This window comes from Micromys minutus, assembly GCF_963924665.1.
Source record: "Micromys minutus genome assembly, chromosome: 5".
Taxonomy (NCBI): domain Eukaryota; kingdom Metazoa; phylum Chordata; class Mammalia; order Rodentia; family Muridae; genus Micromys; species Micromys minutus.
In genome coordinates this window covers 87,642,229-87,657,251 of record NC_137974.1, presented here as the reverse complement: position 1 = coordinate 87,657,251, position 15,023 = coordinate 87,642,229, and the positions used below count along the sequence as shown (strand labels likewise).

Below are 15,023 nucleotides of genomic sequence, written 5' to 3'. Positions count from 1 at the left end.
TATAAAGCTTCCGGGAAGCTAGGGCCTGCAGCCTCTACTGCCAGCGGAGGCTGGGGAGGTTAGCAGGGACTAGCTGATAAGTTTAGGGCAGGAGGAGAAGTGAAGATAAGAACTGATGAGGACATGTCTTTCAGGCAGGAGATTCTGTGCCCAGCAGTTGTGCTAGCCCGCATGTTCTAAAATAATAAAGCTGTCTACATGTCCTTTATCCTCGGATCCAAAGGTCCTGGTAACGCCACTGATCCTGAAACAAAGGCAAATAAAAAAAGAGAAGCCAGGTCAGTACTGGCAGCTTGGAGGAGCTTCCTGTAGGAACAAAAGAGCCTGGAGGGGTTAGTAGTGGGGTCACAGCTTCAGGAAAGGTTGTAGCATGGTTTTAAAACTACAACACTGTGTGGATGAGTATTTTAAGGTCCTAGATAGGAAGGGATAAGATGTAATTAGACACAAATTAATATCCTCACATATGAAGAACCTTTAGAAAGAAAAGCCTTTGCATACCAAAGCATACATTAAAACCTGCTTGTTCCATATATCATCTGACGAAAACTTCGAAGGCCATCCTTCCTCTGTGGGGCCAAGTGCTGCTGCTGTCCACAGTAAATCATCTGCTGGGACTCTGTTTCTAAAGCATGGAGAGGTTGTCCAGGGACTGGGGCTGCGGCCGCTGTCATCTTCATTCTGAAACTGTGTGCATGTGATCTGCCGAGTATGTTCATCACTGTATCACTTAAGGAATGGGGTTTATAGAGAATTTTAATTGGTTTAGTCAATACAATGCCGTGTTCAAGAAATTATATAACATAGGAAATCTTTGAAAGGATTATTGGCTTTATCAATTATTATTTTTTTCTCTTACAACTTTATTTTTAAAAAAGGGAGATACATGTTCAGATTTTTAAAGGCATTTGGCATAAAACTATATGAATATGTTTTTGTCAGTACTTAATTCTTTTAGAGGTTTGATAGTATGCATTGAAATCTTACTAGTTACCATAAGCATAAAGTACATGTAGAACAGAACGTAACATGGAAGCAGTCAGAGTTTTCTTGGTGTGCATAGATAAAACATAATGATTTTTGAATACCAAAAATTGCCAGAAGGCTATATTCTTAGCTCTTGGATTATTAATGATTTAAGGTCTAGGTGTACCACACTCTGAGAGGGTGCTATACACTTATTTTTTTCCTAGGAAGGACTGAGGCTTTCACTCTTTGGTCTTTGTTTTTCTTGGGCTTCATATGGCCTGTGAGTTGTTTCTGGGGTATTCAGAGCTTTCTGGGGCTAGTTTCCAACTATCAGTGACTGCATATTATGTCTGTTCTTTTGTGACTGGGTTACCTCACTCAGGATGATATTCTCTAGATGCATCTATTTTCCTAGGAATTTCATAAAGTCATTGTTTCTAATAGCTGAGCAATAGTCCATTGTGTAAATATACCATAATTTTTGTATCCATTGTACTGAAGGGCATCTGGGTTCTTTCCAGCTTCAGGCTATTATAAATAAGGATGCTATGAACATTGTGGTGCATGTGTCCTTATTGTATGTTGGAGCTTCTCTGGGGTATATGCCCAGAAGTGAAATAACTGGGTCTTCAGGTAGGACTATGCCCAATTTTCTGAGGAACCACCAGACTGATTTTCAGAATGGTTGTATAACCCCACCAACAGTGGAGGAATGTTCCTCTTTCTCCACATCCTCACCAGCATCTGCTGTCAGTTGAGTTTTTGATCTTAGCCATTCTGACTAGTGTGAGGTAAAATCTCAGGGTTGTTTTGATTTGCATTTCCCTGATGACTAGGGATGTCGAGCACTTCCTTAGATGCTTCTAAGCCATTTGATATTCCTCAATTGAGAATTTTTTTGTCTAACTCTGTACCCCATTTTTAATAGGATTGTTTGATTCTCTGGCATCTAACTTCTTGAGTTCTTTGTATATATTGGATATTAGACTTCTATCAGATGTGGAGTTGGTAAAGATCTTTTTCCAATCTGTTGGCTGCCATTGTGTTTTCTTGATAGTGTCCTTAGCCTTATAGAAACTTTGCAATCTCATTAAGTCCCATTTCTCGATCCTTGGTCTTAGAGCACAAGGTTCTAAGAAATTGGTGTTCTGTTCAGGAAATTTTTCCCTGTGCTTATGTGTTCTAAGGTTTTTCCTACTTTCACTTCTAATAGTTAAAGTGTACCTGGTTTAATGTGGAGATCTTTGATCCACTTGCACTTGAGCTTTGTACAAGGAGACAAGAAAGGATCTATTTTCATTCTTCTGCATGCTGAGTGCCAGTTCAGCCAACACCATTTGTTGGAGAGGCTGTCCTTTTTCCATTGAATGTTTTCAGCTCCTTTGTCAAAAAACAAGTGACCATATGTGTGAGAGTTCATTTCTGGATCTTCTATTCTGTTCCATTGATCAACCTGCCTATCTCTGTACCAGTACCATGTAGTTTTTAACACAATTGCCTTGTAATATAGCTTGAGGTCAGGGATGGAGATTCCCGCAGATGTTTTCTTGTTGTTGAGGATGGATTTCGATATTCTAGGATTTTTGTTATTCCAGATGAATTTGCAAATTGCTCTTTCCAACTCTATGAAGAATTGAGTTGGAATTTTGATGGGGTTTGCATTGAATCTGTAGATTGCTTTTGGTAAGATGGCCATTTTTACAATGTTGATCCTTCCAGTCCATGAGCATGGGGGATCTTTCCATCTTCTGAGATCTACCTCACTTTTCTTCTTCAGAGATTTGAAGTTCTTGTCATACAGGTCCTTTACTTGCTTAGTTAGTCACACCAAGGTATTTCATATTGTTTGTGACTATTGTGAAGGGTATCTTTTCCCTAATTTCTTTCTCCATATGTTTGTCCTTGGAGTACAGAAACCTACTGATTTGTTTGTGTTAATTTTATATCCAGCCACTTAGCTGAAGTTGTTTATCAGCTGTAAAAGTTCTCTGGTGGAATTTTTTTTTGGGGGGGGGGGGTCACAGGCAATACCTTCAACCACTGAATCATCTCTTCAGTTCCAGGTTTAAAATTTTGAAAAACTGTCTTTTGTTTTATTCTTGCTTTCTTACTATCCATCGTTTTAATTAAATTCAGAACTAGGATGATCACCTGGAACTGAGAATATACCTCTCATAATGCTGGTCTAGGGTTCAAAATGTGCTTAGAGGGGAGGAAGTAACTATTACCCTGTAGCACAGTCAGCCCTAGTCTACCACATTACAGTTCAGATTTAGAGACGTGTTATAAGGTTTCTCAACACATGGAGGTGATAACACTTGAGGATATATGGACATTCCTGTAGGTTGATGTTAAGGCGATACATGATTGGACAGTAGATAGGTAGGAGGTGAAAGGTCAAGGAAAGCGGAAGAGGAGGCAGTAGGTAGAGATTTCAGAGGCAGCATGGAAGCCAATGTGTATGTTTCTCTGGGCGCATCTCTAGCTTGATAAGGTTGTCATGATTATTTCTGAGGGTTTCTATAGGTCTAATTTATATTTTCTGGATGGGCAGTTTGTATCTTTTTTGCTGATTGTAAGCTTATTCTATAGAGGATTTGTGGATTGAGAATTTAATATGTAAACCTGTTTGTTAGGTTAAAGGATGCAGAGTCCTGTCTGTACTGGGTGGTGGAGGAAAGGATCACATCAGGGTGTATCCACCTGGGACAGAAGCAACAGGGGCAGTGGAGTGAACTGCGCCTGAGTTCTTAGAGGCAGCATAAAGCTGCCAAGTTGGAGATCCCCGCAGTGCCGTGTGACCCTGGGAGCCAGCACTAGTAAGGGATAAGAGGCTTCAATGTTTTAATATTTATTGCGACATACTCATTGCCCTTACTTGACCATACATGTGGTGTATTTATATTGACTTACTATACCGGTACACAAAGGCTTCATGAAGGATTCCATGCTGAACCCTTTTTACTCGGGATATTTTACGTGTCCCTGGTGTATAACCATAGAAAGTAGGTAATTTGCCTACTTTTCTGTTGCTGTGGTAAAACACCAAGGCCAAAGGCAACTTAAAGAAGGAAGAGGTTACTGCAGTTGCAGTTCCAGAGAGATGCTGGTTCATAACCGTGGGAGGCACGACTGCAGGTGGGCTTGGTGGCTGGAGTGGGAAGCTGGGGGCTCACATCCCTCACTGCAAGCAGAGAGAGCAGACATTATGTGGCACAAAACTTTAAACTCTCTAAACCAGTGCACAAGAATATACTTCCTCCAGCAAGACTGCATCTCACCATAAACTTTTCAAACACGCTTGGGATAGGACAGAGTTCCCAATGGTTTCTGAAAGAGCTCAAAGATCCCTCTATGGTTCTGTATCATGCGTTTCTGTGACAGGGCATCACAGAATCTACAATTATAAAAATCACAATGATGGTGAAGTCAGGAAGTCACTGTAGTGCTATAGGATTACACTCACAGCTCAGATCTCATGTCAGAAGAATCAAGAACATCAAGCTCATTAAAGTTAGTCTTTAATTAGAAAACTGTATGTATGCCAAAGAATTATTTTTAAACACATCCTGTGTGAGTTGTCTTCTAAAAGCCCTCAGTTTGTATAACTAATGCGGTGACTTGAACAAAATGTCCTCCATAGGCTTAAGTATTGAACACTTGGCTCCCAGTGGGTGGCACCATTTACCATTTATATCATGCACTCAAATCAGCAACTCATGGCAGTTTTAAAACTCAAATAGCACAGCACAATCCAAAGATAATATCAGATTGATACTTACTTACATGCTGAGGAGTAGGCGTATTTTGTTTGTGTATGAGCAAGAAACTTTGTGATACAGCTAAAACACTGCAGTCTGAATGCTCATTAGTCTCAAAGTTGAGCAGAGGTGCTTCAGGTGGGGTTTGTCTACACTGTGTGCAATGTGTTCGTGCTGTTGTATGGATAGAACCAACGCTGTGGTGAGGGTCATGGTGCAGAGTGTGTAAGAACTTCCCAGAGCACCTCAGACTCACTCTCCTCTCCACTCTGAAGCACATCTGTGGTGGCTCTGGGCTCAGAGCCCGCGACTGCTGTTGGATCTTTTGAGACCCCACATTTAACAACGTTCCTGAAGTGAGGCTGTCAGTGACCGCTTTGCATGTGTGTCACACAGAAGTATAAAAGAAACACTTCTTTCATCAAGCTGTATGTTACTTTAATCAAAGATAAAAGATTTGATGTGCAAGAGACTGAAATGCTGGGCTCTCCCTTTGGTCTCTGGACCCTGATGGGCCTGCATTAGTCTGTGTACTTCAGTGGAGCTTCAAGGAAATGCTCTGTACAAGTCCCCAGGCTCTGAAAGGACAGAGTCAGAAACTGGGGAGCCTTGATTTCTCTTGCCTGAGTGCCTGAGGCAAAGGATTTAAGTGTTTTTCCAGTTTATGATTTATATCAAAATATGCTCTGTAATTTTACATGTATGTTGTTTTTATGTTTTGATTGTTCAGCTTATTTTTTGTATCATAATGGGGAACAGGAAAGCCATAGGAAGTGATGGACGATCTTTGGAACACCCTGCAGTGTAGGTCAAAAGGGAGTCTGAAAAATACGAGCTATAAAAACAAATATTAAAATATAATGTACTTGGGCCCTAAAGCCAAATTTAGAGAAAAAAATGTTAAGTCTGGTATGAGCACTATCTACTAAGCAGTTTACTCCTGACCCACAAACTGATGAATCTGTTACAGAGAGGGCCTTGTGTGCTTTTGTGTCACTTTGGCCACATCCCTGACAAAAACAGCTTTGGGGAGGAAAGACGTTTGTTTGACTTGGTGTTTCGGAACATTGAATCACTACTTGGCCTTGTGGATCTAGGCGATTGAGCGGCAGTGTTGCAGCCGAGACATCAGGACCCACACCCTCCAACCATGTCCAGAGCTTCCAAATGAACACTGACAATGTGCAGCCTTTCAGCATGCAAGTACCATGTCAGCAAAGAAATGCTATGTTGATGTTAGCCACTGGAAACACATCTTCTCATAACCAGGGGCAAGTGCACCTGCATGAGGGAATGCTGTCTGGCCAGCACCAGGGCGAATTGAGCTTCAGATACACAACCATGGAAAACGCTCAGCCACACACTATAAAGTGGCCAAACGGTAGACTGCGATGCTGTATGTGTTCACAGTGGATGTCAGGCCCAAGCAATGCTGGGTCTTTATTGAAGTTGACTAGAATACAAAGTGTGACAATGATCAGTATCGTGGGCCTAGTGTACTGAAGCAGTGTTTTTGGCTGATTTTTATTTCATGTTGAGGGGAAATGCATGCTTTTCCTTATTTTGAGTTTTATTGTTTTAATAAGAGCTTAATAAAACATGCATTTTATAATGAGAGAACCATTTGCTCTTGGGAAAAGACCTAGATAAATGTATTTATGCTAAAATATTAATATAACAATTATTTCTTTGTATTCAAAGTGTGGAAAATTCCTGATATAAGTACAGGGTACCTTAAATACTTTGTGAACACTGGCGCTTCCCACTGCCTACAAAGCAGTTCTGGGATTTTGCTAATTTCCTCTCACCTTTAATCATTTAACTGTGCTTTCAGTTTTATCTTCATGTTATCAGTGGTGGGTATATATCTGGGTGGTTGGGTATGGTGTGGGGTACGCCCACACGTGTGCACATGTTATGTGGAGAGAAGGTAATGGCTGCCTGTCATCTAAGCGTTTGGATGGTTACTCTCTCCTTTAATAATGCTGGCTGACTGAGGGTCCAGGGGAAGAACAGGCAGTAATTCAGAAGCCTTATGGACGGAGCATCTTTTCTTCCTTTCCTCTCAAATGTGGCAAATAGTGATCTTTATACAAATAGTTGAAACTATGTTTTTCAGTGACTTGACTGTGTTAGGTACCAACCACACCACCAGCATGATCCTTGTACACTTGAAAGGAAAACCTTCTAGATTGTTTAAAATGTCTCCTTGTCAGCTATATCTCACAGGCTTTACAAAATATGGAAAGTGTTCAAAACAACTGTTCATAATTCTGATATTGAATTTATTAAAATTTGTTAGATATTTTATGACATACAAATCTGACCAAATTAGTTGACACTTTTCAAAGTCACTGTGGGATTACTATGTACTGCATACAGCTGGCAGCAGCCTTTTCTTGCAGTAACTTAGATGGTGATGCATTTTTATTAGGAATGATGGCCCCTGCGAATTGAGACTTGAAGCCTAATTGTACATGGCAGCATTGTTCACAGTGAGCTCAGTAGATGAAGAGTATGTGTAACGTAATTTGAGAGTACAGAACATGGATAAACTGTTGAGTTCCCAATCCTGGCTCCGTGACTGGCTGGCTGCATGCCAGAGACATTCCCCTCTCTCTTCCTGGCATTCTCACATGGAGAATCGGGACATACACAGTAGCTGGAAAGCTTTGTGTTATATGCTTGTGTATTAAAATTATAAGATTAAAAGAATTAATATTTGCAAAGTGTTTATACAGTGTGTGAGTTTTCAGTAAGTGTGGACACTGACATTTGTCACTGTGACCAAATCATTTATAAAGTCTGTGAGTTTTCAGTAAGTGTGGACACTGACATTTGTCACTGTGACCAAAGCATTTATACAGTGTGTGAGTTTTCAGTAAGTGTGGACACAGTGTGTGAGTTTTCAGTAAGTGTGGACACAGTGTGTGAGTTTTCAGTAAGTGTGGACACTGACATTTGTCACTGTGACCAAAGCATTTATACAGTGTGTGAGTTTTCAGTAAGTGTGGACACTGACATTTGTCACTGTGACCATCTGGATCTAGATGTATTACCAAGTGAGTTGTTTACCAATTATGGTCTTATAAATATTAAATCTGTTTTTAAGTTAATGTGTATTTTAATTATCTATTTATTTGTATTGCAGTTACAAATTATAATACTGTGGTAGAAGCAAATTCAGACTCCGATGATGAAGACAAACTCCATATTGTGGAAGAAGAAAGTATCACAGATGCGGCTGACTGTGAAGGTGGCCTACCAGATGATGAGCTGCCGGCAGACCAGACAGTGTTACCAGGAGGCAGTGACAGGGGCGGTGGTGCCAAGAACTGCTGGCAAGATGACAGTGAGTGAAGCTCTTTATAAAGTCTTCTCTGTACTTTGTGTTAAACACAAAGAAAAATTGGGTAAAAGTTTCAAATAAACAGTAAAATTACCTGTATATTAGCCAATATTAGATTTCTCTGAATCAGAATAATGTTGCTTTAACAGTTTGCAGAGTACCTAAAATACATGGAATTTAACAAAGCTTTCTAAACCTGGCTGAGTTTTCTTCATATTGCTGAAACACTTATATCTACCTTTAATTTCATATTAGAATACTCAAATTAACAATAAATTTATAAAGTAATAAATTATATCTTAATGCAGTAAAATAATCCACTGTGAAAACATCTGGAACAAATATGTGTTATGGGGGTGTCTTTAGTATAACCATGAACTTAAAACAAGCACCATACTGTCTGTGTGCCCACCAAAGTTAGCAAGTTAAACATGGCTAGGCTAGTCATCTGGGAGGTGAAGGGCTCTCTGAGAAGTGGCTCCCATACTTAGTCTTGGCATGCATTCAAGCCCTAGTCCACATTGCTGAGTTGTAATGTAGAGCATCTTAGCCATGTTTGAATTTAAAGGACAGTCCTTACAAGCATCTGTTGCTGTCAAGCACACCCTTCATCCTAATGCTCCAGGGACCTCCCTGTAACTTAGTAAGCAGACAGGAATACCAGGAAGAAAAAAAAGAAAAAAGAAAAGAAGCAAAATCTGTGTACTGTCTGCTTTTGTGTCAACTTGACACAAGCTGGAGTTACCACAGAGAAAGGAGCCTCAGTTGAGGAAATGCCTCCATGAGATCCAGCTGTGAGGCATTTTCTCAACTACTGATCAAGGGAGGAGGACCCAGCCCATTGTGGGTGGTGCCATCCCTAGGCTGGTAGACCTGGGTTCTATAAAAAAGCAGGCTGAGCAAGCCAGGGGAAGCAAGCCAGTAAGTGACATCCCTCCATGGCCTCTGCATCAGCTCCTGCTTCCTGACCTGCTTGAGTTCTAGTCCTGACTTCCTCTGGTGATGAACAGCAATGTGGAAGTGTGAGCTGAATAAACCCTTTCCTCCCCAACTTGCTTCTTGATCATGATGTTTGTGTAGAAATAGAAACCCTGACTAAGACAGTCTAACTCACACTCTTTTGATTATAAAATTCTCTGTCTTACTTAAAGAAAAACAATTTGGAAATTAACTACAGATATAATAACTTACTACTCCAAACCCATGGCCATGCAATTAGCCCTTGTTGATCTCAGTGGCCACAGAATAGAATGAATAGACAGAAATGTGAAAGAGGGATTTGTGGGTAAGAGAGGGATTAACATGAATGTTAAAGAGTTGGGGTGGCAGTAGTGTGTGTATGTTACATACATGTGCAAAATTATCTAAAATCAAATTTAGTAAATGAAATACATTAAAAACAATATAATTTCCAAAATCACAATAATTAAGTGGTAAGAACCCAAAATGAATTTAACAGCCAAAGAATAAATAGGGTAGAGAAAATTGCACATCAAGTGAAATTTAAACAGATGTATATAGAACAGGTTAGGAGACACTGTAGTCTGATGTATTTGTAAATTCTGGATAATTAGAGAATACACAATAGTAACATCTGAAGCAGGAAAAGCCAAAGTTTTTCAGAGCTGATGACCCATCCAAGTACAGCCCAGGTATGATTCCAGACAGGGAGAGGAAAGAATAAACACAACCTGCTGCATTCACCCCTCAGTGGACAGAGCAAGGTGCCAAGAGACCTGGCTGTCAAAGCAGAAACAAATCACAGTAAGAATGCTGAAAACTCCAAAAGAAAAATGACTCACTACACAGGAGGGAAGCTAAACAAGTCTATAATTTCTAAGCAGAAACTTTTTAAAAAGGCAACGATAAAGAGTGATAATATACCTCAGGTGCTGAAAGAGAAGCACTCCCAACCAAGGTACTATATACCCAGCAAAGCTATCTTTTACAAAGACATAAGAATTTCCCCAAACACAGTGAGAAATATGGCACTCACAAAGAAAAAAAATTATAGAAGATATTTAAAACAAACAATCAAAAAACTGTCAGGATGAAAACACCAAACAACAGACAGCAGGAACAAAGAAAGGAACCACAGAACCACAGGAGTGGGCAGGGGAATGACATCATCTACCAGTGATTCCTTGTGCCTGGTCACGGGGCAACTATACTGACATTTTTATTCCAATTACAAAAGACTCCTCTTAGCTCTGAGGACACAGGCTTGCCAGCAACTAGAGGATGCGAATGAGACGCTGTCACCACAGACAGAGTCACCACTTAATGATACATAGAGTACATTTGCAAAACTACGCTGTCAGGTTAGCAAGATGGTCTGACCCTAAGATCAAGCCACAGGACCAACTCAGAAGCTATCCTCTAATTTCCACACAAACTACAGCACATATGCAAACGCACACTCACTAAATACATAATGTAGTTTTAAAACTTCAAAAATATATTAACAAGTATCTCAAGTGAAGGAAGAAACAGCAGTACAGTAACACACAGACCTCCAACACGGCACTCTCCACAGGGCTGTGTCATTTAGGTATAAAATGAGCCAGCTGAGGAAACCACCCCCACAGTGTTCAACAGCATACCAACACATCTTCCACAGAAATCAGGGTGACCTGTCCTTCACAGGTGGAAGGTAAGGAAGCTGGTGTGGCCCAGCGCATCACAGTGTGATTGATAGATACCAAACCATCGGCATGGGCAGCATGCTAGACAGGTCTCAGAAACATTGCACTGAGTGGAAGAAGTCTGTTTCCAGGGTTATATTTTGTAATGACTGCATTTGACATTTTTAAGAGGGAATCTTATTAATAAGTAACAAACCATTGCTTATGAGGACCTAGGAGAGTGTATGGAAATTGTTGACCAGCCTAAGGACATGGGACAATGATAGAACTGTTCTGGATCCCGATGCAAACGTCCTTCCATGAGCCTCTGTGTACAGTAAAGTGTATAGACTTAGGAACCAAACAGTAACTTTTTCTATATGTTAGTATGTGCTTCTCACATGGAACCTATAACATCATTGATGAACATGGCATCAGTGAATGTGTGTGTACATTTGTAGAATGTACCAGGATAACATCTGAGGTAGTTTTTGTCACTGTATCAGACTTCAGAGTAATCAAGTACTCTCTCAAGAAAAAGAATACATTTAGTAAAATTTATTGTATTTCATAAAGGTAAGCAGTGTGGGAATAGCGATCTCCTCTTTACTGACAAGAGCTCATCTCTGTGACCAGGAACAGCTTAAGGGTGCCCATGTCATTACTCAGTCAGCAGACTAGAAAGTCCATCAGGAGAAGTGTGTATTTGAGAGGGAAAGCTATCATTTACAAACAAAACAGTACAGTTGTACACTTAAAATGAATCTACAGACAAACAGATATTAGAGTCAGTAATGAGTAAAGTAATCTTCCAAGTTTTCTGAATACAGTATAGTAAAGTGATGGGCATAATGGAAGGGAACTTGCCTGGAATGTGTGAGGCCCTAGGTTCAATTCCCAGTATTGCAAAACAAACAAACTAAATAGTAAACTGGCTTACAGTAATCCCCATGTATCAGTAAGAGCTAGAAAGTGAGATTAAGTGTGCATGAGTAATGGAAAATCACAGACTTCAATGGAGAGGTGCCAGAGGACATCACAGTGCATAAAGAGCATAAAGTGCATTTGTGAAACAGAAGAGTTTCACTTACCTCTAGACGGTGAGTTTTACTCATGTTCCCAGAATCCTTCTATGTGTCACCTTGCACGAAGTTTCTGTGTCCCTTCATCTCCTCTGTTGTAAAAAAGCGTCTCAGACATCCTTTTCTCCCATGGCTGACAGTGCTGAGTAGAACTCATTGAGCATCTTGTAGAGAATCCTCAGTTGAGTCTAATTTTTCTTATTATTGGACTGGGGAAGAGGAGTTTGGGAAATAACATAATAATAAAGTGGCTTTCTGTGACTCCATGTCAGCCATGCATGACAGCCTTAGGGTATCACTGTAATCTTTGGACCATTGTGAAAGGAACAGCCAGAGTCTGTGAAACAGAGATTACCAGCAATAAAGCCTGCATGGTAATGAAATTTTATAGCATGTAAAGATCTTAAAATCATTAGGAGCACTTTTGTTTTTATTTGCAGAGGGAGGTGGGGAGACCAAATAGGATAGTTCTTTCACGTGTCTGAAAGAGGGAAAGGCAGTAGTCTAGAGATGAGTAAGAGCTGTAGTTCATTCAGGAAGAGGGCTAGAGAGGGCCAGAAGTATAGAGTCTCCTGGGGGTTTGAGGTGAGCACTTACTCACAGGAAGTCTTGAACGATATGACCTGGAGTCAGAGACAAAGTCTCGAGATGAGCTCATCTCCATCTGTGGCTGATGTTGGAGGGAACGTGAGTGGTAGGTGACCATTACCCTCAATCAGGTTGAAGTCAAAGTTACATAGCTTTGTTCCTGTATTTTTCATTTATATGATCATGCATATCTGCACACTTATGTGCAAATACTCACACTTGTGGAAGACAGAAATGGACATCTGGTATCTTCCCTTACTCTCCCCACCCTATTATTTAGGTCAGGATCTCACCAAAGCTAGAGCCTGCTGGTAGGTTAGGCAGGCAACCTGGGGAGCTAGGGACCTTCCAGTCTGCCTGCTTCCCCTTGCACACCAAGTGCTGGGGTTAGATGCAGATTTGCCACAGCATCTAGCTCGTACATGGGAGCTGAGGGTCTGAATCCAGGTCCCTGTGCTTGCGCGCTGTTCACTTCTGCGCCATCTCAGCCACCTTCACATGGTTTAATTGCTTGTATTTGTTATTAATTTATCCCATAAGAAATCATCTGGGTAGAAATAAAATATTTTTATCCATAGTTTACAGAAGGAGGTCAGACGTAGGCATACATAGTGGAAGGCATTTTTCTGTCTAAAAGATCATAGCCACTCCGAGATCAATGACACCTGCACTTAAATGACAGTGATGTTAGGTTTTCCAACCAGAAACTTAAGTCCCTATGGTAAAAATGTCTTAGCAACTATGAGCGTGGCTTGAAACTGAAAAACAGGTTTCAAATGGGGCCTTGTTGCCTGGGGCTTGGGTGTCTTTCTAGAAGAGATCAGAACTCACCCTGCAGCTCCTACTTGCCTATGGTTTGAGTGGAGATGCTGACACCTTACAGCCACCCTCCCAGCTGGACCTTGTAGCACTCTTGTCCTTCCTTCTTCTTTTCCCCCTGACCCTCCAGTGTGCTGTTCCCTCTACCTGCAGTGCCTCCTCTTCCTGGTCTGTACCCACTCTCAAACCTGAACGCCCTCATCCAATGGACATGCACCACCTGCCCATGTCCATAGCTGCTTTGGGGTCTGATTATTGATCATCTGTTTCACTAAACAATTTGTGAAAGTTAGGGTTGTTGACATGCTGAGATCAGTTTCTCTGCACTGATGCCAAGTACACACTATGTGCTCAAGAAGTGTCTACAATCAATACCTTAGGACAGTTTCCTTCGAAATTCTATCATTGGCCTCAATAAAAATGTGTTTGCCTTTCTTTGCTTTTCTTTTCATTTTGAATGCTTCAGTTCTTTGTTGTTTTTACATGACACTGTTTGGACATTGTCTTAATTGCTATATTCAGCTTTAATTATGTGACACTCGGTGTAACCCTTGTAACACAATATGAGCTATGTACAAGCTCCCTCTGCAGTGTTTGTCTTTCCTTAAACATGAATAGAATGCAGCCACTTAAAATATTAAGTATTTTTAGCCCATGTGTAAAATATTTGACCTAGTGAAGTAAGATAATCAACTATTTTTTTAAAACAATAGAGATCTCTGTGTCTAGAAGATGGAATAGACATTTTCCCTGTTCTTCCTGCTAAGTGTGTGTGCGTGTGTGTGTGTGTGTGTGTGTGTGTGTGTGTGTGTGTGTGTGTTTTACATACAAAAGAAGCCAAATAATGACAGGTCAGTGGAGTTCCCAGGTCTCTGTTCACTGTTTCTTTCTCCTAGATGAGACTGTCCTAGGGTAGCCAGTGTCCAAACCCTCAGCAGGTATGCACATGACACAGTGGCTCAAGCTCTCGTCAGCTTACATTCAGGAAAGCAACAGCCTTGTGAGACAGCAAACTTTTAGACAGTAACTGTTCAGCTGTAGCTAAATTCCACAGAGAAAGCTACCGTTTTCTCAGTAGGAAGCTCTGTCTTCTATTCTTAGTGAAGAGAGGCCTCTCTATTCCCTCCCACAGTGTGGGAGACAAGAGCAAGTGACTACAAAGCTCTCCACCATCCTGCTAAGTAAGGCAGAGGAGCCTCCTGGAGAGTCAAGATTACAAGAGCATTCAAGCAAGTTTTTAGTAGAAGCCTCTTGGAGACAGGAATGAAGCCTTCTTGCCCAGGGTGATGTCAGAAGCCTAGTGAGGAAAAGCCTGACATCATCCCTGCTTTGCAGAAAGGATCAACCTCTTCCAAGCAGCATTCTTCCCATCAGGGAACAGATGCTGAGCAAGGGTTCTGGAAGGCATTTCCCTTTGCCTCTCTGCTGCTTAAATAAGAGCTGCTGTCTGACTCTTCAAATGATATGTAAAGGCATCCAAGTTTCCTTTAAAAATGACTTGTGACCATTAAGGAAGAACTTTTAATTTGAATAGAAAAGCAGTAGACACCGGAACTTAGTGCTGTTGTTGTTAACTGTCTGAGCAGGAGTTTAAGCCAGCATAGCAACAATCTGCAGTTATGAACACGGCTGAAAACCAAACCCAGAAAGTCCCACGGAAAGAAGCACTAAATGGCGGGTTATAATTTAAATATGGCAGCCAGAACACGAGAGAAGTGGCAGAAGAAAGAACAGGAAGTAGTAGGTGAGAGTGCAGGTAAGACAAACAGCTCAGATAACTGGAAAGTGGGGAGAAGGAGCAGAGAGAGCGTCTGTGTGCCTTTTGATTTGA

At 40.9% G+C, this 15,023-nt stretch overlaps 1 protein-coding gene across 3 annotated transcripts in view; it reads left to right on the top strand.

Annotated features, from left to right (window-relative positions):
* The window catches only part of ZEB1 (zinc finger E-box binding homeobox 1), a 164,000-nt gene that overhangs the window by 105,433 nt on the left and 43,544 nt on the right, over positions 1-15,023 (top strand). For all 3 annotated transcript variants that reach the window (XM_080917242.1, XM_080917241.1, XM_080917243.1), the window contains exon 2: positions 7,882-8,082. In XM_080917242.1, the coding sequence (XP_080773368.1) occupies positions 7,882-8,082 (201 nt within the window). The remainder of the gene's footprint in view (positions 1-7,881; positions 8,083-15,023) is intronic.